The following is a 24,632-nucleotide window of genomic DNA, read 5'->3' as shown; positions in this document are numbered from 1 at the left end:
AACATCCCTTAATTGTTTCCTAATCATTTCTGCCATTACATTGATGATCTCATTCTGCACGTCATGGTGCACATACTTTGCATTTGACGGGTTGTTATCTAACTTTTTCTGAACGGTTTTATCAAATGTTCCAATTACAGATAGCAACTCGCGGACATTACCCCTGTTTGCTGAATCCTCATGCTTAAGTCACCCAGGGTGCTAGCAGCATGGCTAGCAGCGCCCTCAGTAGAGGTGAAGGGTCGACTTGGACCAGGATGTTCCTCTTCTTCTACATCAGAATCAGAATCCAACACCTCTTGCATTTTTCTTCCTCTTGAACATCTTATTCAACTCGAGGAAATTTGCGGATCAAATACCGATCTATTTTCGTGATTTTGTGAACGCTTGACTTAGAATTGACCGATCGCGAGGATTACTGTTACTGCCTACTACTCATTGAACAATCACGTTCACGCAACGTGTCTGTGTCGTGCTACGTGAAAAATCTGTTTATTTCAATCTGTTATTTTCTTTTGTGATTAAAATATTATTATTACACAATACATTTTATTAAGAACTCAGAATGAAATTAAATAACAATAATAGGCCTAAATAAACCATTATTTTCTTGGGGGTGCTATGGGGGTGCTATGGCCAATCTAGGGGGTGCTCTAGCACCACCTAGCCCCCCCCTGGCGCCGCCACTGCTCAGAACCCAGGGAAGCTTTGAGATTTGATTAGTGAAATTAGATTTTGTGTGATGCCCCTCATTAACATGAAGGGTGGCAGTACGTTGTGGCTGCTTAGCTCTTCTATATGTGAAAACCGCTTTTCTAAACTTCTGAGTCACTGTTTTACCCTTCTTCAGAGCACTGAATCTATGTTTGCATGTCATTAAGGCTTGTGGCGAGTTCTGGAGCAGAAACCAGTCTTACACCAGCCCCCTCGGAGCACATTGGGCCTCATTCTCGACCTTTTTCTGTAATTCTTCAGAAATGTTTCTTACACGACTTCGCAAAAACAACGTAAGAGAAACGCTTCCGTTGCATTCCCGCACGCTTGAAAATGTGTTCATAAGCAGCCGAAGTCTTCTCAGCTGGGTTCCTTCCGATTAGCTTCTTAGATTGATGCGCGTTCTCGTGAAAGTGGATTTGCATACATACACGCCCTGCCAGCTCCTTATTAGGAGACGCAATTTTAGAAACGTGTGCTGTCACAATCTCCCGAATCCACCTCGTAACAGGTGTTCATTAATAAGGTGGAGATATTGTATAACGTTGAACGTCCGAAGTCCGTAAAACACATTTAAGTAGTCACTTTTTTTTTTTTTAAATCGAAAAATAAGCACCATAGGTGTGAAGACCGGTCCCAAGTAGGAGAATAAATTGTTGTCCGTCCTGCTGTTCGAAATAGCCACCATAGGGGTGAAGACTGGCCACCAGTAGTAGTATAAATTGCAATGAATTCATACCTTAGTTCTTAAAGATGGAGCATAGTGTTTATTTATTTATTCACTTACATTTGCAGTGTTCATGTCATTCACAATCAGTCTCTTAGCAGACGCGGCCTTTATCCAAAGTGACGTAGGCTACAAGGGAGAGAACAGTCAAGCTACGAGCCATATAGACCTAGTGTAACAATAAACACTACCTCGTAAAATTATGACTATAAATGTGAAACGTAATTGTTAATGATACAAATATTCTCGTATTTATTATTATCATAATTATTTTAATCCGAGGATGTCTGTAGAGTTGACGTGAACGCAATCACCAACGGGTTCTCACAAATTCGCCCGTTAACCCTTTTACTGTAGCGATACTGTAATACGGAGTTTTTTCAAATGTCATTCCTCAACGCGATTCCTCAAATAACCACAAGATGGCCCGTGGAATCCCATTTGAGAAGATTCCGGTAGAGTTACGACTGCTATTTCGAGTTCTGAAAGTTGTCTGAAGTTCAGAAGAAAGCACAGAAGAAAAAAATTACGAGAATGCAAATGTTTTCATAAATGTTTCCGAAGTGGAGTTCCTTCTGAAATCCTTCGGAAAGTCTTCCCAACTGCTGTCGAGAATGAGGCCCATTGTCTCCTTAATCTTTCGTCCACCAAGTGAAGTCCATGAGCTGTGTGCACCGTGGCAAGTATACAAAATGACCTGAAAACCACTGTTACTGTTGCAACAGCAATGACAAAGATCTTATGGAACTCTCGTGTTCCCTTCTCTGACCCATTCTGGCCCTTTGCCATTTTAGACATGAGTTGTCCTGTTTCCTGTGTTCCTCTGTGTCATACACACTACACGATTATATGGAACTATATGAAAGGACTGTGAACCTGAAAGGTCTCTTTAAGAGATGAAGCCCCTTAGATATTTGTAGGAGTGGTCTTAAGAGCAATTCATTATTGTGGCTCATGTGCTTTGATTTTTGTCTTTGACTTCCCCATTTCTATGATGCCCATTATGGTCATGACTGGAGAGATGATGGTTGAAGTATTGAAGTATTGGCCAGTTTAACACAGAATGATACATTTGTGATTTAATTGTGCCAGTGATATGTAGGCCTACTTTTAATGGAATCTGGAAATATGTGAAAAGCAGTTTAGTCTTTTACTTCATTCTGTGTCTCAGAACAGAGCCATCCCCACCTTTCCCATTACACAGTTCAATCCCTTTGAGGAACATACATTCAATGTATTGAGACTTTTTATAGTATTATATAATGGATTACTGCAGAAGTGCACTTGTAGTATATTGTTCAATTTAAATAGTATTTTGGGGATTTATACTTTAATTGTTTTTTTTCCTGAAATTCAGAAGGCTACTTGTTTGTATTCTTGAAGCTACACTTGTAGTCTGTTTCACATAATTCAGGAAGTTTGTTTTCCTTAAGTATAGGCCTACCAAAGGATCTTGTTTACCTGAGTAACTATAAAATATATTTTTTAGAAATACTCTTCATAAGAAGACTATCTTTAAGAGCACACATAGTAGGCCAACAAGACAGAAACCAAATACTTTCATTATATTTAAGGTACTGCACTGAAAGTAGGCTAATCTATCAATTCACCTTAGTAACCTATAGAGATTGCTAATATACGTCATGAAACGCATAGAATTGTGGGTACGTTTGGCCAGGTCGCTGCTTGCTGCTTGAAAACAATTGAAGTCCAAGCAGCGAGTAGCGAACGGTCTAATACGTATTGAACATACAGTAGCTGTAAGCGGTCAGTTAGCGGCTTCAAGCACTTCAAAATCACACCAATGCAGCGAGAGAAATTAAACATTGTCGGGCCATACAGACTAAAATTAAACAAAGACGCAAAGACAAGGTATATCGAAAAACTCAAAGGAGTTGATCCCTATGAGCACAGCGACTGGTCCGGGGACATCAACCTGTTGCCCAATTTCCCAGATAGCAAAATCATTATGGCCCAAATTTGGGCCAAAACTGGCATGCCATTTTGGCAAAGCTTTGGAATGATGTATGGCCCAAATTTGGGCCAAATTAGGCGTGCCAAAAGAAAAACAAAAGGAGGCCAAAACCCAGCCAAAACCAATTTTGGAATACCAAACCTTAGCCAGAAGTATCCCAAATAGATGCCAAAACCCCCCAAACCTTACCAAAAAGAAGCCATAAATGACCCAAAGTGATGCCATAACTGACCCAAAGTGACCCCATAACTGACCCAAAGTGACCCCATAAATGACCCAAAGTGACCCCATAAATGACCCAGAGTGATGCCATAACTGACCCAAAGTGTTCCTATTTATTTATTTATGTGGTTTTATGGAAAAACCTTTAATGTCCTAGTATTCTAGGCTCATATATGAAGTTACATGGTTAAACTGTGTTCTGTGTGTGTTATGCACAAAAAAATGAAACAATATATTTTAAATTGATATTTTTTTTTATTACAATTCACTCTCGCTGCTCCTGGTTGGGAGCCGGCTGGCGTTTTTTCCTCCCGCCCTCCCTATCCCCAGCCCAGTCAAACCATCGTTTCACAGCCTCCGCAATCTCTAAATCAGTAGCGGTCGAGCAGGTGGGGTTGCGCCTCACTGCGTCTGAAATTGAGGACATACACAAAAAAGGTTTTCAGTGTCAGTGATTTTAACAGATGTAACTGGATTTAAACAGAAATAATGCATGCTACAACCTTCTTCACTATGCAAAGTTCCAACTGTAAGCGTTGCCAAACAAACTCATCATGTGGAAGATAGGTGTGAGGGTTCTGTGGGTTTTGTATTTTCCACAGAAACATTGCAAACATACTTTGAGTTCAGTTCTGTTAAATTCTACTAAGAAAATAATTGTCTGACAGTTGAATGATTGTTTCAGCCTGATATCCCTATGGAGCCTTTGGAAAAAATGATCAGAGCCTAGAACAGGATGCTTGTGTGAACAGTGATAAAGAGTTTAAATGCTTACCCATCACTACTGCCTTTAACTGCAATTTCTCAAATGCTATTTTGCCATTTAACCCTCGCCAGGAAATATTTTTGGCAAGGCATCTCTCTGGCTTGCCAAAAGGCTGCGCAAACGCCGGGAATTTTGAACATTGACTAATTCATGATTGGCTGTCACGCACTGTCCCATGCTTAGGCCACTTAGCGCCTCCATGCACACGATTGACGCAGCAAAAATGAAGGAGAGTGAAGGCCCTTGCATGCTTCTAAAGGGAGCATGAATTGCTAGGTGCTTACGCGTTGCGTTGGGGGTGTTGCTAAGCAATTCACACCCAGAACAATAGGCTAGCGTAAAATGGCGAAAGTCTAGAAAAAGGGGCCGACGCACGCAAGACGTAAAAAGTCGCGCAAGGGTCGCCCAAGGGGCTTGCGCGGCCTCTTGCGCTTGCGCTTACGCTTGCGTAACTGACCATAAATCAGCCTTGACACATGCACGCGTATCTCTCCCCCCCCAATCACTGTGTGATGTCTTTCTGCTGAAACATCACATGTGTCCTTTTTTTGAGGATTTAAAACTGCTTTTTAATACTAAATGTTTTGTTTTTGTTTTTCAGCTCTTCTGCGTGAGGTGTTGGTCAACCAACAAATTGTTATAGACCAGCAGAAGACCATGCTCCACATGCTCCAGGACCTCCACAAACACATCCAGGGAGGGCAGAGGATGTCCACCACCACCACCTGGCATGTTGCTTATTTCCCTCGCGACCAAGCGGGTGTAATGTGTAGCTGGGGCTGTGCATCGAATGTTCAAAATTCCCGGCGTTTGCGCAGCCTTTTGGCAAGCCAGAGAGATGCCAAAGCGCGCCCGTAAGTCATGAGATGCGGTCCCGCTCATCACAATTTCGCCTGGTTAACCAGACATAAGCCATAACTAAGTAAGGGATAATGTATTGTCCGGAGGTCATTCTCCAAAAATGATTCCCGACGGGGCGAACAGCCCCGACGCGCAGCGGAGGGTGTTGTTTCGTCCTGAAGGAAATTATTTTTGGAGAATGACCGACGGACAATACATTATCCCGCTTATTATACGGGTACTTGCCAAAAACGATAGAAGACATTCCTCCAACATAGCTCTTTTTAATGATTTAGGTGCCGTTTCATGTGTCCCGTTTAGAAATAAATAGTTCTTCAAGCAAATAGAACTTTGAAGTTTCAGGTGTTGCATAGCAACCCATTACTTGCTGACTTCAAATTACTCTCTATCTGTTGCGTTAAAATGACTGGACTTCTGGCGGAATGATATGAAAGATGTGAATTAGAAGTACAAAACCCGTTGCCAATGACAGCGGTGATTATCTTTCGCAGAGGTCTGTTAGCAGGAATTAATGTATGGGTATGACGTAGGGATGGTCCATTCAAATCAACGGTACTTTTTGGAACATTCTGAAGAGCCGTATAATAAGCCAGAATAACATGGCGCCCTTTATTTATTATGGCAGATCATAATCAAGCCACAGATCGCCCAAAAGACTTAGAGGGAGCTTTTCATGTGCCAAAAGAAGCCCAAAGAGGCCATATGTATACCAAAACAAAGCCAAAATGATTTGCTATCTGGGTTCCAGCATCCATATACTGTGAGTGTACATGTCTATGCTCGCGCCGACTTGTTTGTGCCGCGGATTCCCAAAATGCGTTGCGTTCATGACGTCACATTAGCAATCTCTATAGACCCTTTTATGACCTACGTCATAAACGTTAAGCGCAAACATTCTGGAGGCAAAAAAGCGGAAATTTTAGCCATAGTTAGTGACAGTGCAAGAGGATTTTGGAGAGATAAAGCTAAGGATTTCTTCGTCTCGGTTTCTTCGTTAAACCGAGACGAAGAAACCGTTATTCCTTCGGGGAAAAGACTGTTTAATGCAAACAGGCGTAGATTCTGGCTTCAAGCTATAAAACGAGTGGACTGGACTGAAGACATCATTAAAAATGCACGCATATGTGGGTCACATTTTATATCCGGTGAATTTAATATAAGTGAATTTTGTTTATGTTAGCTGACTTGAAATTGTGTTAGTTAAATCTGAGATAACTTAGTTGGCCAAAACAGCTCCCTAGATAGCTAATGTTATCCATATCTAACTTTAGCCTTGCAATTTTAGGTTAACTTAACGTTAACGATATCTAACCATTAACGTTAGCTAACCGTTAATGTTAGCTAGTTCATAGTACATTCATTTATTCATTTCATACAATTATACAATGCATACAATGATCGTGGGTTGAGTCTGTGCTTAATTTACTCGTAGGAGAAGCCTCAATTAACTACGAAAGCCCCGACATTGTCCCTTCGCCAGAGACCTGAAGCTAAATTGGAGAGGTAAGGCGTGTTTGCTCTTGATAAGTTAGCAGCCAACAGTGCCTGCAACCTAGAGCAGGTGATGTTAACTTATGGCATCAAAGCTAGCTATCCAAGGTAACATCGCCTGCTCTGTATTGCAAGCTTTGAGAGAAATGGCAGTCAGTAGTTACCTCTATTATGTGCAATCTAATCTTACAGATTTTCAAAGGAATAAACTGCTATCTGAGAGATCTGTTAAATCACCTTCCCTATTGACTACTGATCTTTGCCCTGGTGAGAACACACTTTTCAATTCAATCAAACATGTAAAATGTACTTGTGCTACTCATTATTTGTGTTTTACATGTGTTGTCAGTAAAACTTATAATTCCTGTCTTCACATTAATGTCTTACAGTTGAAGATGAGCCCCATTGGAAGAGGATGCCATGTGCCCAAAGAAAGATTATGAAAATCTGAGGCACATGTATGAACAGATTCAGGTTGAATATGTGAGCCTGCACCAAGAGTTTGGTGAAATCCAAAATGAAAACAAGAAGCTAATAGAAGAGCTTCAGAACAACAAGTATTCTTACCACTCAATCAGAAATAACAGTGTACAGTTTCTTTTTCTCACAGGAATAACTACTATAATCTTTGACTGGTTATTGAAAAAACTAAAAGGCAATGTAGAAAAGTTTACTGAAATACGTACCCTGGGAGATCACCTACTGATTGTGCTTATGAAACTTAGATTGGGTCTCACTAACACTGACATAGCATTTAGGTTTAAAGTATCGAACAGCACAATATCATGCATTTTGAGAACCTGGTTACCTTCTATGGCTAAAGTGTTGAAACCACTTATAAAATGGCCAAGTCAGACTGCTGTTTTATAGAACATGCCCAAAAGTGCACAGAGATTTTTATAGACAGACCTAGTAACTTGACTGCCCAGGCCCAGACATGGTCTACATATAAACACCACAATACAGTAAAGTATTTAGTTGGCATTACACCGCCGGGGCCATATCCTTTCTATCCCCAGGTTCGGGTGGCCGGGTGTCAGACAAGCAGATTACCAATCAATGGGATTTTTAGATCTTTTGGAGCCTACAGATGACATTTTAGCTGATAGGGGCTTTTTAATTAGAGAAGAGCTTGCCGCGTATGGTGCCACCCTGCTTATTCCAAATTTCACCGAAGGAAAAGGACAACTACCAGCTAATGAGGTTGACACATCAAGACAACTTTCACTTGTAAGAATTCACATAGAAAGAGTTATTGGCCGGTGGAAGAATTTTAAAATCTTACAATCGGTCATTCCAGTGTCACAAGTTGACCTCCTAGATGATATAGTGAATGTGTGTGGTGCCCTCACAAATCTCTGCAAGTCTGTTGTTTCCAAATGATATAAAATGAACTGTGTTTGCTGATAAATGTAATCCACAAATGATATTCAGACAAATAAATGACTATGTACTATACTTTCTTTATTAAATTAAAACTATTTGAACCTTGTCTTAAGCTCATGCTTTTTTACCTCTTTCACTGCTTTCTTTAAATTTGCACACAGCCGTAGTGGAAGTGGCTGTCACATTGGACACAGTGAATCATTTTACCATAGTCTGGCTTTTCACACTGTATGCAGGCTTGTGTTGTTTTACATGCTCCTGATGTACAAGATGCCCTCCCTGTCCTCCCCATCCTAACATAGAGCTCAATCTTTAACAGCACTGCTGCAACAAGACCCTATAGCCTGCAATGTCAGATAAAAAAAATGGTATAAGACAAAAACGAGTATACTAAATGTGGCTATCATAACAAATATAAGTTGTATTGTAGCATAAAGAGTTACAACGCTTTTTTTTTGTTAGATGCCAAATAGCCTGGAAAATGTTTGAAACCTCAAGAATAGGTTTGGGCTTGGACGTACAGGAGACTTAAAAGAGTGTAAATATTAGCTCATTCGCTAACATTACAGTTAACCGTGGTTGCAATGGTTATGTAGTTCCTACACGTAAACCTTGACGATGAAACGTTTATGATAAGGTCGACTTACTCTGCCATGCATGTGCAATTTAACGTGAAGCGGTAGCGTTGGTGGGTTTGTTGATAAAAACACATGGTTTATACATTATTAGTGTGCTTGCCCGAAGGGAAGCACAGTATTGTTATCGTCAAGTTTTCTTTATTTCTTTCTTTATTTATTTATTCCGTACGTTTTTCTTGCAGCTAACTACTCCTCGCCCGATTGAGCTAGAGACGCCATTCAAACACCAAAACGTCCGGCCCGATCCGGTGCAAGCTGCTATGACTTTTCGTGGCGGTACCCCATGCCACTCCTTTTTTATCCCTCTTTTTCATCCCCTTTTTCTCTCATTGACTAACATGGGGAAGGTTGAGCCATTGTGACGTCACGCACTCTAGCCAACTGACATTAGATCAGTTGACATAGGAGAAGCTCTCTTAAATGCCAGAAGTGGTTAGATAGAGATTCCAAAATATTAAAACGAATGTAGTGGCAACAGTTTCAGGTACAGTTTATACACCCGCTCTAACAGTGTTAACCAGTATGTGAGTAACGTGGGTTTTATTAAGGCATAGCGTGTGTAATGTGTAGCTATTTCATTCCGTTTGTTAACCTTTCCGGCTGTCTGTATACCAGCAGCAGAGCGGAGCATTTCACTCCCCTGCAATCTCGGAATGAAATAGCTACACAATACACACGCTATGCTTTAATAAAATTCACGTTTTACGAGACACCAACAGAGGCACAACCGACAAGTCTTACCATTGAAGATCTTTGACGTTCGGTCTGAAACTTCATCCAGCCATCCAGGTTAATCCAAGTTGTTATGGAGAACGACAGTTGCATCAATCATATTTCATTAAAACTTCACACTTCTTACATTGGACATATCCACCAGCCTAATTAGAATCTGCATTGTCTACTGAGCAGATAATTCTCCATACAGTAGATTTCCCTTCGTTTAGTATCATTTTAAACTTTCCAGATGACTGTATTGCCCTCGCTCGTCAAGTGATACGTGTCCAGAAACAAGGCTCCTTTGACTGGATAGCCAGAGCTAGCATAACTGCCATTGAAATCCAATGGTAATGCTACCTAGCTAGGTATGCTAATTGTCGGTATCCATCGTTAACTCGTTAATCGTTAACCATCATGTCACTGGCTTTAATTTAAGAATGGCATGTTAGTAGTACATTTAGTAGTACATTTAATATCAGTACACTTGATTCATTACTGCTGATGTGTTACTTATATATGTTACTTATTAGCAGCTAGCTAGCCACTGTGTTCCGATGTGTTTTCAGTTAGCGTTAGCGGCAAGCTAGCTGCTGTAATAGTTGAGTTGAGCTTCAGTTAAGACGCTGCGTACCGTACTTCATCATCACATTCGATTATTTATTACAAACAAATTCGAATTCAGCTGTAGGCATGAGATCTGTATCTTGGAGACTAATTGCATCCACAATGTAAGTACTGCAAGCTAGACTACTATGCAGTTGACACAACACAGGAGGTCCCTGGGCCTGAGAAGGGAAGGGAATGAGTTTAATGTGGCTATAATATGGAATTTTAAATGTGCCTAAAACTAGACTAAATTGTAATGAGTTTTCGAAAACTAGACTGAAACTAAGAAGGATAACTATGACTAAATGTGACTAAAACTAATATGCATTTTTGTCTTAAGACGGAATCTAAAAATAGCTGCCAAAATGAACACTGAGATAGGGGACCCCTTAATCTGCAATTCATGGTTGCTAGCTCTAATCAGATGTACTACCTAGGCTTATAAGAGAAGACTAACTTTGTATGGCAACGAACAGCAATAACTAGAACTAATTTGACAGACTATAAACCAATGTGATACACGTGCTCTCTATCTATACAGTAAAAGTGTTGCTTACGTTTGATACTACACCTACAGACTAACTCTAACTGCATTAAGTCTAACATATAGGCCTATCTTACAATAAACTTTAAGTAAAGCTGGCTATGTAACCGCATTCATTCTAATATTGTTGCAGAGATGTTTCCTTTTACCAAGATAGCAATTTCAACAATTCACTTAGCTCAGTAAGTCAGTATAACGAAACTCTGAGATACCCTCATATGTCTAAACGTCAGTGGAGCCAAAATATAATGGTTGAGCTTGGTTGCTTGCTAAAATATATTGGAAGAAGGCCCCACTACACTGATTGAGTAGATGTAAATACATGTTAATTCATAGGCACTTGTTCTCTCTGTCACAGAGCAAGCACACTCTCGCAGTTCGTTCACGAAACGCATTCTAGTTGTCTTTGTTCCTTGTCATTGGCTTGGTAGCACCTCAGATTTTAGGACGCAGAAATCATCATTGAGGTCGCAGTACTTAATATCCTGGAGTGGACATGCCCGCAGACAACGTAGTTATAGGCATCGAGTGACTTGAATGATCGTAATGTATCTTTTGTGTAAACACTGGGTTTTTCTATTAAGTATGTATAAATATCTGTCCATTTTGATGGGTCAACTATCCAATCCGTGATCGAATATGGATCGGGAAGTTGGATTCCATAACTTAATGTCAATTTATTAACGTAACTTCCGAGATCATTAGGATAAAGCGAACGCAGGTATGAACTTAAGCCATTTCTTTTGCCCCCAGAATGCGTGCGCAACCTAGAACGCTGAGCATTGTTTACCAACGGCGAAAGGGTCTATAGGCTAGGCTTAGTGAATTTATACCGTGTACGTAGGCCGATCTGATTTAACCAGAAATACGCCTTAAGGTGTGCTGTGCAGTATACAAACACAACTCCTTATGTTTCAGAATGTTTATTTACCACCCCCACAACGAATCTAAAAGCAAAACATTGTTATTGAGCATACGCTTGCGCCTATGAGGTTTGTGTTAACCAACCAGGGATATCCCAGAGGCAGTGACCACATGGGCTTTTTAAAACCATGTCTTGTCCTTGGCAGCAAGTAGATGGCGTCTGATCATAATATTGTCTTCTAGTGAGATAGCTGAGTCACATCTAAGTGTTGGGGTAACGGTAACAGGACATTCATCGTACAAGCGCATCGTGGAGAGCTTTCCACGAGCTGGAATCTCATCAAAAATGCTGACAATCACTCTGAAGACTTTACAGCAGCAAACATTTAAGATAGAAATAGATCAAGAAGTAACGGTAAGTAACCACACGGGAGTCACTATGCCCAAGTAAATAGACTATTGGCCGGGCTAGAGGGACTGGGAAATACCGGGGCCTCGGCGTAAACAAATGAAAACTGAAGGGGGATACTATTTTAAACCATGTCGCAATTCATGGTATACGGGAGTGACATTCCGTGATCGCCGTGGTCCTATGATTTTGCCTTGCTACCCCGCCTTGCTACCTCAGCTTTCTGCTCCAAAATTACAGCGCAATATTTCCTGAGGTCTGTTTTGATATCACGGTGGAGTTCCCTTTCACCCCTCACTCCCAAAGCTATCGCTTAAAATCTGACAAATAAATGAGCAATGCAGAGGGGGCTTCCTGAACATTCTCGGACTTTGCCACTAGAGAAGTATGTGAAAAATAATTTTAAAATGTTTCTTATAATATTGTGATTCTACATAGGCTATAAGCATGGGTGTTCCTATTCATAGCCAATAAAAGGCTACTATCACCTTTCGTACTGAACCTGTAGATCACAAATAGTAGTCCAGTAAGCTAAAATGTCTTTTCAATTAAAGGTTTACAGTAATGCGTTACTACTTCAGATGTATGGTCAATGGTCTATACACTTTAGGCTAAGTGATGTAGAATAAAAACAACAGATGGGATATGATTTCACAAAAAATGATAATAACATAGCAATGACTTCACAGTAAATTACGTATTTGCATTGAAGCTAATACAGTGTTACAGTTACAACCAGTACATTAGTGGTTCATGTTGATGGTGTGTCTGTGACTGTTTCAGGTGAGAATATTAAAGGAAAAGATAGAGGAAAAGAGGGGGAAAGATGTCTATCCAGCCACAGGCCAAAAGCTTATATATGCAGGTGAGAAAAATCACATTATTATTGATACCATTACTATAGCATTATGCTTATTCTAAATGTTTAAGTTGACCAATTAGTCATGGTCATTATAGTTGATAATGAGGGTCTGTGACTTATTATGATTGCGCTTTTTAGGCAAAATTCTGAATGATGACATTCCTTTAAAGGATTACAAAATCGATGAGAAGAATTTTGTTGTGGTCATGGTGGCAAAGGTAAGGCAATTAGATTTGTTCTGTCTAAATCAGTGATTTTGATTCCTGCTCTTGCACGTTCTGTGTTTTTTCCTTCTCTGCAAACCCGACTAAACTAATCAGTGGCACTCTTGATAATCTCAACACACCTGAGTCAGCCAATCTATAGCATTTTAGTTACACTGATGTTAATCAGACCTTCAGTGCAGCGAGGCCCTTGGGACAGGATCGAAATCAATCAGTGTTATTCAGCTTGATTGTTGTTCGTATACTAGTCAAATTTAGAAGATATTCTGATCAATCTCTGGGCAATCATATTTCTTTCCTCTGCAGCCAAAATCCACTCTGCCCCCTGTCCAAGCAAGTCCTGGCTCAATTCCGACTCCAGCTCCGGGTGCTGCACCCCTTACAGACATTGTTCCTCCTACCCCCAGCTCTGTACCTCCTGTTTCTGCCCCTGCTACTGCCCCTGCTACTGCCCCTGCTACTGCCCCTGCCCCTGCCCCTGCCCCTGCCCCTGCTACTGCCACTGCCACTGCCACTGCCACTGCCCCTGCCCCTGCCCCTGCCCCTGCCCCTGCTCCAGCTCCAGCTCCAGCTCCAGCTCCAGCTCCAGCTCCAGTCTTAGCTCCAGCTCCAGTGCCCGTGTCCACGCCTGTTTCTCATCCAGTCCCATCACATGAGACTCAAAGCACAGCTGATCAGGCCGTCCCTCGACCCAGGGCAGGTAGTACAGGTTCAGCAACATCAGCTGGAGCCACTACAGTCTCTGCTCCACCTCCTGAAGGCAGATCCCAGGAAGTTCGCCAAGAACAACCAGCAGACACAAATCCACCAGCTCTCTCAGCCTACAGGTGAGAAAGGCTACCACATGGTCTTCCTCTTTCCACTTGTTTTAATCTTTTGTGTCGTTGTACTTCTCAAAATGTCCAGTAATAGTAGTTGATTTTGTGTGATGTGAATTATAATTGTATGGTGCTTCCTGTTCTAGCCTTGTTGATGACTTGGGCCTTTTAGAAGAGGCGGCATCTATTTTAGGTAAGATGAAGACCAAAACTTGGTCAGAAAAGAACATAATGGTCAGCAAAAGACATAATAATAATCTAGATTCAGATATTACATGTCACTTCAGTTTTTTATGTTTGTTTGGTTAGTTACAGGGCAAGCTTACGAGAACCTTGTAACTGAAATCATGTCCATGGGATATGAAAGAGAGCAGGTGATTGCTGCTCTTCGAGCAAGTTATAACAATCCCGACCGTGCAGTCGAATACCTGCTCATGGTAAGATTCTTTCTGATACCGAAGTCAGACATGGAATCCATGTTTTTGAATTCAAATTGATAATCTCACTTGTTTTGTGATTATAAGGGCATTCCATCTGAGCCGGAGCAGCCACTTCAGGAAGTGACACGATCTGCTGGTGCACCCAACCCCGCTGCACTTCGCCCGACTGCACCCAACCCAACTGTACCCAACCCAACTGCACCCAACCCAACTGCATCTAACCCCACTTCCCCACCTGCCCCATCTGCTGAAAGACCCCAACCTCCTCCTACTTCAGGTGTTTTTTCTGTCTTGGTTTTAAAAATCCATACGGATCTCTTAAGATATGAGCACCCCTGATTGGGTAACACTGTAGTTTAGGGAGCATATGTTAACCATTAACACATAACTAATAAGTGTCTGTGTAAAGTGTGTTTGTTGGTAAAGTAAAGTTTGCAGGTAGGAATACCTATTCTACAACAATTCTGCCACTATAAGTAGCATATTTAGAAAGTTTATTTAAAGGCTATAAACCTTCTATTTTGATCCTTGCTATATCAGTATGCTTAGGTTAAGACCAACCAGGTGATTATTATGGAGGTACCTGTTGTACAGAATAAATGCGTAGAATAAATTACCTGTTTTATGAGGTAAAACATTGGTGAATCCTGCCCTAATAAATGATTTCTGGTGTTAAATGCACACCTTGCTGTTGCTGGTTCTGACATACTGACATTGTCATTGTACACATTTTGACCAAGACACTTTTTAAAAGCTTTTTGAAATTCTGTGTTTATCATTTTCATTGGTGGACAGCACTTTATCATTGACTAAGCACACATCAGTTTCTGATGTATGCGCAGTACATACATGATAGCACCAAACAATTGCTAAATTGTGTGCTTTTAGAAGGAGCTGCTACTCCATCTCAGCTGCCATCGTCTGGGAACCCTCTGGAGTTCCTAAGGAATCAGCCACAGTTCCAGCAGATGAGACAGATTATCCAGCAGAACCCAGCCCTCCTCCCTGCTTTGCTCCAGCAGTTGGGCAGAGACAACCCACAGTTGCTCCAGGTTAGTGGAATACGGTATACTGTATGTCAACTGACAGGACTGAGTACTGATGTGGCTTGCAAAAGTATTCAACCCCCTGAAACTCATCACCATTCTCATAACTACAAAAGATACTTATAATTTCTCAATCAGTATTTTTATTGTTAACATTTATGCTCTAGTACATTTTCCAAGGCTAAATGAGTGTCTGCTAATGTTAAAAAGAAATTATTTAACAACTGTAATATAACTATTTACTACTACTTACAGTATTTGCTTATAAGGATACTGAGGTGCCACTTATTTGACCATAACTGATATAATATAATTCAGTCTACCTATGAGTGGTTAAAGCAGATACCTCCTTCTTGATATAAAAGTAAGTCTCTCTAAGGATCATCAGCCAGGTTGTGAAATGACAGATGGAATGAAGACTAAAGAGACAAGGTGATTCAAATGCTTAAGTGAAGAAAAGACTCCAAGAGAGGATCCAAGTGTTTTGATGTTTTGAATTGAGCACCACTGGATCCATGAAACCTTAATCACACCACCCAGATACTGTGTAGAAAAGCTTGTCCCCCAAATCAAGCATCCGCAGAACATATTACCTGGTGAGGCCACCATTGTCCACACCTCACCCTGACAAATCTATGAAGTCGATTGGGGTGCTGGTGTAGAAGTCCACAATCTTAGGAGCTTTTCATAAAACTGGACTGTATTGGAGGATCGCAAAACATATGGTCATAGAAGATCCACATAAAAGCATGTTTGGAGGTTGCCCTAAGATTTTCATGGTTATATGAAACCAAAAAAAAGCTTTTTGACCAATCATCAAAGCGCTATGTGTGGCATTAATCTAATACTGACAATGCCTCAAGAAACACCATTCCAATCATGAAATATAGCAGTGGTAACATCATGCTGTGGTGGTATTTCTTGACTGCAGGAACTGGGGACAACCTGTTTCAGTCTGTTGTAAAGAGGGGACAATTACCCAAGGCACAAGGCTGCAAAGACTTAAGGCTATAATTGCAGCAGAAGTGTTCTCTACCAACTATGAATGTATAATGGCCTAGTATTAAATACCTATGTAAGCAGAATATTTTAGTTTTTAACTATTTGTAATTTTTGTACACAAATTAGCCTATTTATTTAGCCTTTAGAAATATACGTACCACAGCATTAGTGCTCACAATAGCAATACTGCAGGGAAAAATGTGTAAATATCATTCGTAAAACAAGAAAATAGTGATGACTTTCAGGGAGGTTGAATACTTTAACAAGCCACTGCATATTTGCATATTGTTGACAGTATGACAAATGTTGAGCTGTGCTGCAAATTTTTCCTTGTCTTTGTGCCCCCTCCCTCTTTATAAAAAGAGATACGTTTTTTTAGAGTAATTGTTTATATGTTTGTAGCAAATCACTGCGCACCAGGAGCAGTTTGTCCAGATGTTAAACGAGCCTCATGGAGATGGAGCAGAGGCCCATGGGGCGCCACAAACAAACTACATCCAAGTTACCCCACAGGAGAAAGAGGCAATAGAGAGGGTAAGATGGACACAATAAAAATGTAACATAATAATAAATATAGCTGCAAGCAGCGATGGCGGTTTCCTCCTCCAAACATTGTGAACCAGGGAAAAATGTATTTTTGTGACAATTTGTCACTGTATAGAAAAATTCTTGCTGCAGACTTACCAATGGGATATTACATTTCAAATGCAATACAGTGAAGATCCACGCTCCATGGTGCAGCCATCATATGTCCTTTTCATTTTACTTTGTGCCTTGTTCAAATTGTCACTGGCCATCTTCCATGCCAATGTCAGCCTACGACGAAAATCCAGGACATAATCAATAACATTGACAGGAGGTTTGGTCTCCTCCAAACCATCCTTCAATAAGGACAAGGGACCACGAACTTGATGGGCAAAAACTAAATCATTAGGGCTAAACCCCGTGCTGTCTTGCACCACCTCCCTTGCTGCCAACAGCAACCATGGAACACCCTCTTCCCAATCCTTTCCAAGTTCCAGGCAGTAAACCCGCAGGAGAGATTTCAGTGTGAGATGGAAACGCTCTAGAGCGCCCTGGCTCTGCGGATGGTATGGGCTACTTAGCTGCTGCTTCACACGTAGCTGTCCTAAGAGGTCACGGAACATTTTAGAAGTGAAGTTGGTGCCCCTGTCGCTCTGAATCACTTTAGGGATGCCAAATATTGAGAGAAACTGAGTAAGTGCTTTTACTACAGCTCTTGTAGTGATACTTCGTATGGGATAGGCCGCAGGATAACGGGTCGACTAACACATCACTGTCAACAAGTATGCACACCCTGACTTAGATGGTGGCAGTGGGCCGACACAATCAATGATCAGATGTTCAAAAGGCTTACCCACTGCCGGTATAGGACACAGGGGCGCCGGCTTAATCACCTGATTAGGCTTTCCCGCCAGCTGACATACATGACAAGTCTTAATAAACTGAGCCACGTCCCTTTTCATCCCTTGCCAATAAAAGTGTTGCAACAGCCGCTGGTAAGTCTTACGGACACCGAAGTGACCTGCCACATCACCGTGAGCTGTCTGCAAGACCACACTGCGAAACTGCTTAGGCATCACTATTTGTACCACAGGGTCTACAACATCCCCATTACACGGTGACCACTTGCGCACCAACAAGTCATTCACAAGACCATAGCCATTAGCTGCACTTCTTATTTCATCTTCAGACAAGGCAACAGATAACAACGCCGCCAACTAATCGCCCTTCTGCGCTGCCACCACCTCCTCACGGGACAGAGTAGTTGGTAAAACAGGCAGATTCAGACAAGCAGGGTCCGCATCCAAACCCTCAGATGTTTTTCCACCCTCCTGGGCCTGACTCATGGCACGAGTCACCGCACAGGAGGTGAACACTTCAGGAAATTCCGTAGCACACTGATCAGACCCCATGGGAATAACCGACTGTGTGTTAACCACAGGTGGCGGCGGCACCTTCGGCCACACCAAGCCCCCTGCTAAATTGTTGCCCAAAATGACGTGAACACCCTCAACAGGCAGTGAAGGCCGCACCGCCAACACCACCACCCCTTTAACCAGCTCTGACTCCAAGGCTACCTGATGCAAAGGAACAGAGATGGTGTGCATCCCGATACCCCGGATTAGAACACAAGTTCCCGTATCAGAACTGTCAGAAAAAGGCAAGATTGACTCTAGCACAAAAGATTCAGATGCTCCCGTATCGCGCAATATGTGCACTGGCACCTTATGCTCGCTCCCATTCAGTGAAACAAACCCTGATGTAATAAAAGGGCCATACCCTCCATCACTGCAGTCAGAACCAGACTGACGCTCTAAAAGTAATACCTCCTTGACCGTGTCTGCGCTCTCACTCACTGACAAGGTCCCAGAGGCATCACCTCTAGGAGACTCACTTTTATGAGACACAAAAGAAGTGGCCTGGGCAGCGCACCCTGTAGGTTTCACTTGGAACTTGCTACGTGGTTCTGACCGCAAAACCGGACACTCATCTCTCCAGTGGCCCTTTGCTAAACAATACCAACAAGTATCCCGTGCTTCAGGTTTTTCCCTGTCAATAGGATCACGCTTGGAACCACTAAAACGACGAGGACGAAACTCCTCTCTTTGACCATAACTGCCCTGTTTATGAGTCAAAACATACTTATCTGCAAGTACAGCAGCCTCCCCAGCCGTTTTAACATTATGCTCATTGATGTAAGTAGCAATACGTTCAGGTATTATGTTTTTAAATTGTTCTAGGACCACCAAATCGCCTAAACCTTTAAATGTGTCCACGCTCTCAGATGTTCTCCAGCGCGTAAAGAGTGCAGTCAGTTCTCGGGCTACTTCCAGATGCGTGTGCTCTTCTGTCTTGCGCCAATTTCTAAATTTTTGCCTATAGGCTTCAGGGACCAATTCATATGCTTTAAGAATGGACTCTTTTACAGTAGCATAAACTTTTCACTGTCCCTCATTTAAAGCAATATACGCCTCCTGAGCCTTTCCCGAAATTACGCTCTGCAATAATAGAATACGCTCCGAATCTCTCCAGCTATAATCAGTGGCTAAAATTTCAAACAAGGAAAAGAAGAGGTCAGGGTCGCGCTCATTACATTTTGGTAGGAGCTTAATCAAGTTGGACAGATTTAATTCCAAAGGCATTCGGCCCTGTTGGGAAGAAGCAGAGCCTCCGACACTGCCACTCGGTACTCTCCCCTCCGCCAACAGCCTTAAACGCTCTTGCTCTTGTCCTAATTTCTGGTATTCTAGCTCTCTATCCTTTTCCCGTTGCTGTCGTTCTTTTTCTCGTTCTTGTCGTTCTTCTCCTCGTTCTAATTCCCTTTCCTTCATCAATAATTTGTCCCGTTCTACTTGCATTTCAATTAATTTGAGTTGCTGCTCAAATGTGAAAGTGGACGAATTATCGCGCAATCCTGCCGAAGACATAAGTGAACTTGAGCGCCCAGACAACGGATTTTCCGAAAGTACATCCTTTTCACGCAGTTGTTCCATTACGAACTTGGACAAATCGTCTTTTTTAATACTTTTGGGAATGTCTGCTTCGAACTTATAGTGCACAGCAACTTGCACTAACTGCTCTTTTGTCAAAGCTTTCAATTTATCTCCTGACAGAGCAGCCAAAAACAGAATGACTTTATCGTCCATCTCTTAACAGGCCAGACGCAGAAAACAAAGCCTACTCAAAGCAGTTTGCCTATCTTTACACCACAAATATGTTATGCTCTTACCAAGTTAACGCAAATCCAAACCAAACAAATACAACGAATAAACAAAGCTCTCATCAAATTTCTCCCCAAGCCACACGTCTTTTACCATAAAGGTTGTTCCCGACACAACGAAGGGCTAATAACGAAAAAATGGAGCAGTCCTGCATCTATTTCCCCCAAAAGAAAATCCTATTACCACAACCTGCGTCTTCACGTGCCCCCGCGATTGAGCTACAGACAGCTCCCCCCCGTTCGACACGCAAACACAACAAATAAGTTTGGAAACAAAATAAAACTTTTGGGCGGTCTCACCTAAAGCAGGGTGTTCACGTTGCTCCAGGTTAATCCAATTCGCTAATATCGCTCCTTGTTTCAGCAGGAACGACCAAATAAATCGAACAAACAGACGTGTGCTCCAAAATGTTTCTCGCAGGCCCAAAACCATGAATGAATGACGAATGGGACTCCCTCCGTACGTCGCATACAAACTAGCCAATCCAGAAACGCTACAGGGGATTTCCCCACTAAAGCACAACTGTGTCAATCACAGCTGATACTCACCAAAAAATAGCAGCCGACATTTGCTTCAATAGCACAATACCAGCGCTGCCCTTCCAACACTATCGCGAAATCACAGAAAACCGAAATATTTTCACGATACCCACGGCAAAAGACCGGACGAAGACCCCAAATGTTAAGGCCGCTTGGCTCAAAGCAGACCTAACATAGAGGAGACCACACCGTAGCGTTACGTTTTAGACATTTATTGACATAAATAGTATAAAAGATCAGCATAGTGTATAAAAGTAAAGTGTAATGCAAGATGTGTCTAGGGGTAAATGGATAAAGAAAACATAAGGCGACGAAGACAAAGAAGGAGGCGAGATCCCCAGAAGGGCAACCAGTTCGGCAGAGCTCCCAACGAGCTCTCCCGTCCGAGCTGGTAGGAGAATGAGAGAGAGCGACATCACGCCAGAGCCGGCCCTCTTATGGCGAAGCCAATTTACTCCAACGCCATCAAACCTGTACTCAGCACCCTGCAGGAGACAGACAGTAGACCAGCAGTAGAAAAGGGGCGGAGCCTCCAAGGAAGGAGACCCGCCGGGTCGTAACAGTAATGGTCATGTTGGCATCACATATGACCTGGACATTCATTGAATATGTGTGCTTTCTGTTTCGGTAAACGTGTTCGTGGATTGAAGGTGGGACTGTTTGCATGTGGGTGCGATCAATAGCTCCAATTACGTTCGGAAAGTTTAATTTCAGCTATCATAGTGGGGAAATGTATATTGACAAGTGCGCCGTAGCAATGCGTCGAGTACCTGGGTGAATATTTGGCTGAGTGAAGGCTGAGCTATACCAACTGCAGATGCTATAACTGTTTGAAACTATCCGGAGGCCAATATTTGCAAATGTTGCCAGGAGTTTAACAACTGATGGAATGGAATGTGATCGCCGGGTGGAGGGTTCGATGTCGTCTCTGATCTGGTCCAGTAATTGAAGTATTGCGTGGCTGGTTAACCTGTACCGTCTAATGACTTGTGGTTCGCTTAATTGAAAAAGTGTTATACGAGTTGAAAAAATTATTTCGGTGCGCTGCCTCTGTCTATGTCTTCGCCTTGCTCTTATAACTGCTGCCATATCAACGTTTTCAGACTCAATGGAAAAGCGCTTCCTGGTTAAGACGTGCTTTTATGAGGCGGAGAATTAGCCCGCAAATCAGAGACGTGTGCTCGCCAGGCAGTTTTAGTAAATACCACGCAATACATCATTAGGCGCGCTTACCTTCTCTCCTCCCATTAAATTGCGCTTAACGCCCACATTTCCGTGCCCTCCCCTTCCACACCCACAAAGCGTTAATATGCGGCTCTACTCAAATGCGCCCCCTTAGTAAATACCGTTTTATGTTTACGACCGCTATTTTACGCCTGAAATGGGCACAATCCTGTTAGTAAATCAGGCCCTGAGTGTGTGAGAGATGCGCAGAGGAGCAGAGGAGCAGAGAGGCAGACCTTCTATTGAAAATCACCCTAGAAATTAGCCAAGCATGCATGTTTCAAATATTCGCCAAAAATCTACTTTTTTTTTCAGTTTTGTGTACTAAACATTCTCAAGTGTCTTCACATGAACTTGTGATTGAATCAGAGTATCACTTTTTGACCTGTGGATGTGTATGTGCATTATTTTAGCGTAACAATGTATCCAATTTGCTTTATATCAATCGTTTTTCAAGATATGAAGTTGCCTTTGCACATGGGAGCATGTTGTAGTGTCTTCCAGTGATATATCAAGTTTGGTGTTGATTTCTCAAAGATTTGCCAAGATATGACTTCACTTCCTGTTTGGCGACTTTTCTGCTGAATTTTTAGTGGCTGTACCGGACAAACGGTTGTGAGGATCAAAATTCTGTTTGATAACTTTTGTGAGGCTAGGTCTGAAGATCTCTGGTGATTTTGAAGAAGATTTGCCAAAAATTGTAGGAGTAGGCTTTCAAAGGTTTTCGATAAAACCGGAAATAGCGGGAAATCTAACCGGAAATTGACGCCATGGGGTGGGTTTAATTCGTCTTGATCCAGGGAATCCAATGGTACCTTATTTTTGACAATCGGTCATACGGTTCGAAAGTTGCGTGTGTTACAAAAGTCCAACTTTGACCTGCTGGTGGCGCTAGAGTGGTGTAATGAGAGCCATGAAACTTGGTGTGAATGAAGAAGGGACTGTCCTTAATGAGTGTGCCAAATTTCACAAAAAGTTACCATATGGTTCTAGGGGCTGCCATTGACTCCCATGGCACTAACATAATAATAATACCTACGATAACAATACCTACCGGAGGAAACCTTATAACTGTTTGAGATATAATCACTTCATACGCATCATATAGTAAGTGCAAAATCTTTTTGTTTTACAGTTAAAAGCCTTGGGGTTTCCAGAAGGACTGGTCATTCAAGCTTACTTCGCATGTGAGAAAAACGAGAATCTTGCTGCCAATTTCCTTCTCCAGCAGAACTTTGATGATGAGTGAATGAGTGATTTTTTGTTTTCTTTTTGCAGTTTAAGATGGTTATAGTCAGGGAGATGGCCAAAAAAAAAGAGAATAGATCTACAGTATTTTGTGTGTGTGTCTGTGTGTTTGTGGGTACATATGAAAGAGAGTGCTTGAGAGAGACAGTAAGTAAATGTGCAGTGTTTGTAAGGGGCAAGACCAGTGGTATTTGGTCTTCAAAGGTTTCTCTTGGGAAAAAGCCATGGTGTGAAAATATTGTTTATCATAACAGCCACTCCCTTTTTATTGAACCGTATCACCTCAACTGTGAACTTTCACTGCTGCTATTGCTGATGTTTGTATTTTGTGTGTTTACGATTGAGGTGGCAATTATATTTTATTTCTGCCAAAGGACACAACTTAATTAATTCAAGTGAATTTTGCTTCTCTACCGTGAACCATATGATGTCTATAATATCAATCTAAACTGAAGAGTGTCCTTTAGCTTACATAAAAATGGGTCCTGGAATACATCTGTAAGGTTTGTCAGAATTTGGTCCAATAATGGTAACTTCTCAGAAGACGTGGGCTAACTCAACGCATTTGGAGAACTGAAATGAACCTGTATGACATGAACAGGTCTCAATAGTGCTATATTCTTAATGATTACTTATCAAAATTATTTAGTAAGGAATTATAGAGTAAGGAATAATGTCTCATTTTAAAATAACTGTACATTTTTTGGGATTATTGTATTGTTAGTTATTTTGCGCCCTGTAGCACCATCTCACCTCCGTCATGCCTTAAATTATTTTAGTAAAAAAAAGTTCAGTTCATGAGAAAATTGCAGCTTAGTGGAATTATCTAAGATAGAGAAAGGTTGGTTTGAACTAAATTATTCTTCGATCATTGTATCATTATTGTCAAGTTATGATTGCAATGTCAATATTTATCATCGTCTCTCCTCAAAAGGTGTTGCTTAGCTTAAACAAACATGATTCTCCCCTTTGCTTTTTGTTTCATTTGAAGGCCTAGGCCAAAAAATGGAAGAGAACATTTTTTGTAAATGTTGGCACTTTATGGCAAAGATTGTTGGCGAGGAGAATTTATACAGCTGCATGCCTTTAAAATAGCCCAGGGGGTTTAACACAGTGTCATGGTCTGGTTGGTTACAGTGTTTTACCTGTAGCTTTCTTATAACTGTCCTTGTTATTTTGGCGAGAAGACAGTTAGCCTGTAAGAAATGATGCCTTAACACACCAACGATGAGGGCTGGCTATATGGTACATAGGATTATTGTTTCAGCATAATGTGAAATAAATAGCTTTTACAAAGCTTTAAAATTAAAGTCTTTGGGTGTGATCTTTGTTGGAATGTATTGCCATGTTTAAGCCAAAACTTAAACCGAGTAGGTCAGAACAATGAAATGCCACAGGGCAGTCACTAGAATTGAAAGTAGCCTGTACACTAAACCATCAATATCGTAGATATGAAGAAACGTGACGCTAAATGCAAAATGTGTAAGGTTCAAAGGGTCAATTTGACCGTTTTTAAATGGTCCTGCACAGAGGATGCTACACTGGACTAACCCTAAATAACAC

The 24,632-nt window shown here is 41.6% G+C and overlaps 1 protein-coding gene across 6 annotated transcripts; it reads left to right on the top strand.

Moving 5' to 3' along the window:
• The first annotated feature begins 11,089 nt into the window (after positions 1-11,089).
• LOC308380338 (UV excision repair protein RAD23 homolog A-like) lies at positions 11,090-24,367 on the top strand. Of its 6 annotated transcripts, XM_080857640.1 has the most exons (11): positions 11,090-11,190; positions 11,755-11,926; positions 12,704-12,785; positions 12,921-13,000; positions 13,313-13,833; positions 13,971-14,017; positions 14,134-14,261; positions 14,349-14,541; positions 15,153-15,316; positions 16,715-16,846; positions 22,957-24,367. In XM_080857640.1, the coding sequence occupies exons 2-11, from the start codon at positions 11,858-11,860 to the stop codon at positions 23,068-23,070; spliced, it is 1,530 nt and encodes a 509-aa protein (XP_080713766.1). In that variant the 5' UTR covers positions 11,090-11,190; positions 11,755-11,857; the 3' UTR covers positions 23,071-24,367. The 6 variants fall into 6 exon arrangements, with proteins under 6 accessions (XP_080713766.1, XP_080713768.1, XP_080713767.1 ...); XM_080857642.1 differs by lacking the exon at positions 11,090-11,190 and having other exon boundaries at positions 11,713-11,926; positions 14,140-14,261; XM_080857641.1 differs by lacking the exon at positions 11,090-11,190 and having other exon boundaries at positions 11,713-11,926; positions 15,156-15,316.
• The last annotated feature ends 265 nt before the right edge of the window (positions 24,368-24,632 follow it).

This window comes from Sprattus sprattus, assembly GCF_963457725.1.
Source record: "Sprattus sprattus genome assembly, chromosome: 2".
Classification (NCBI taxonomy): Eukaryota; Metazoa; Chordata; class Actinopteri; order Clupeiformes; family Clupeidae; genus Sprattus; species Sprattus sprattus.
The sequence above is the reverse complement of the archived record's forward strand: the minus strand, read 5'-3'. Positions and strand labels throughout refer to the sequence as shown.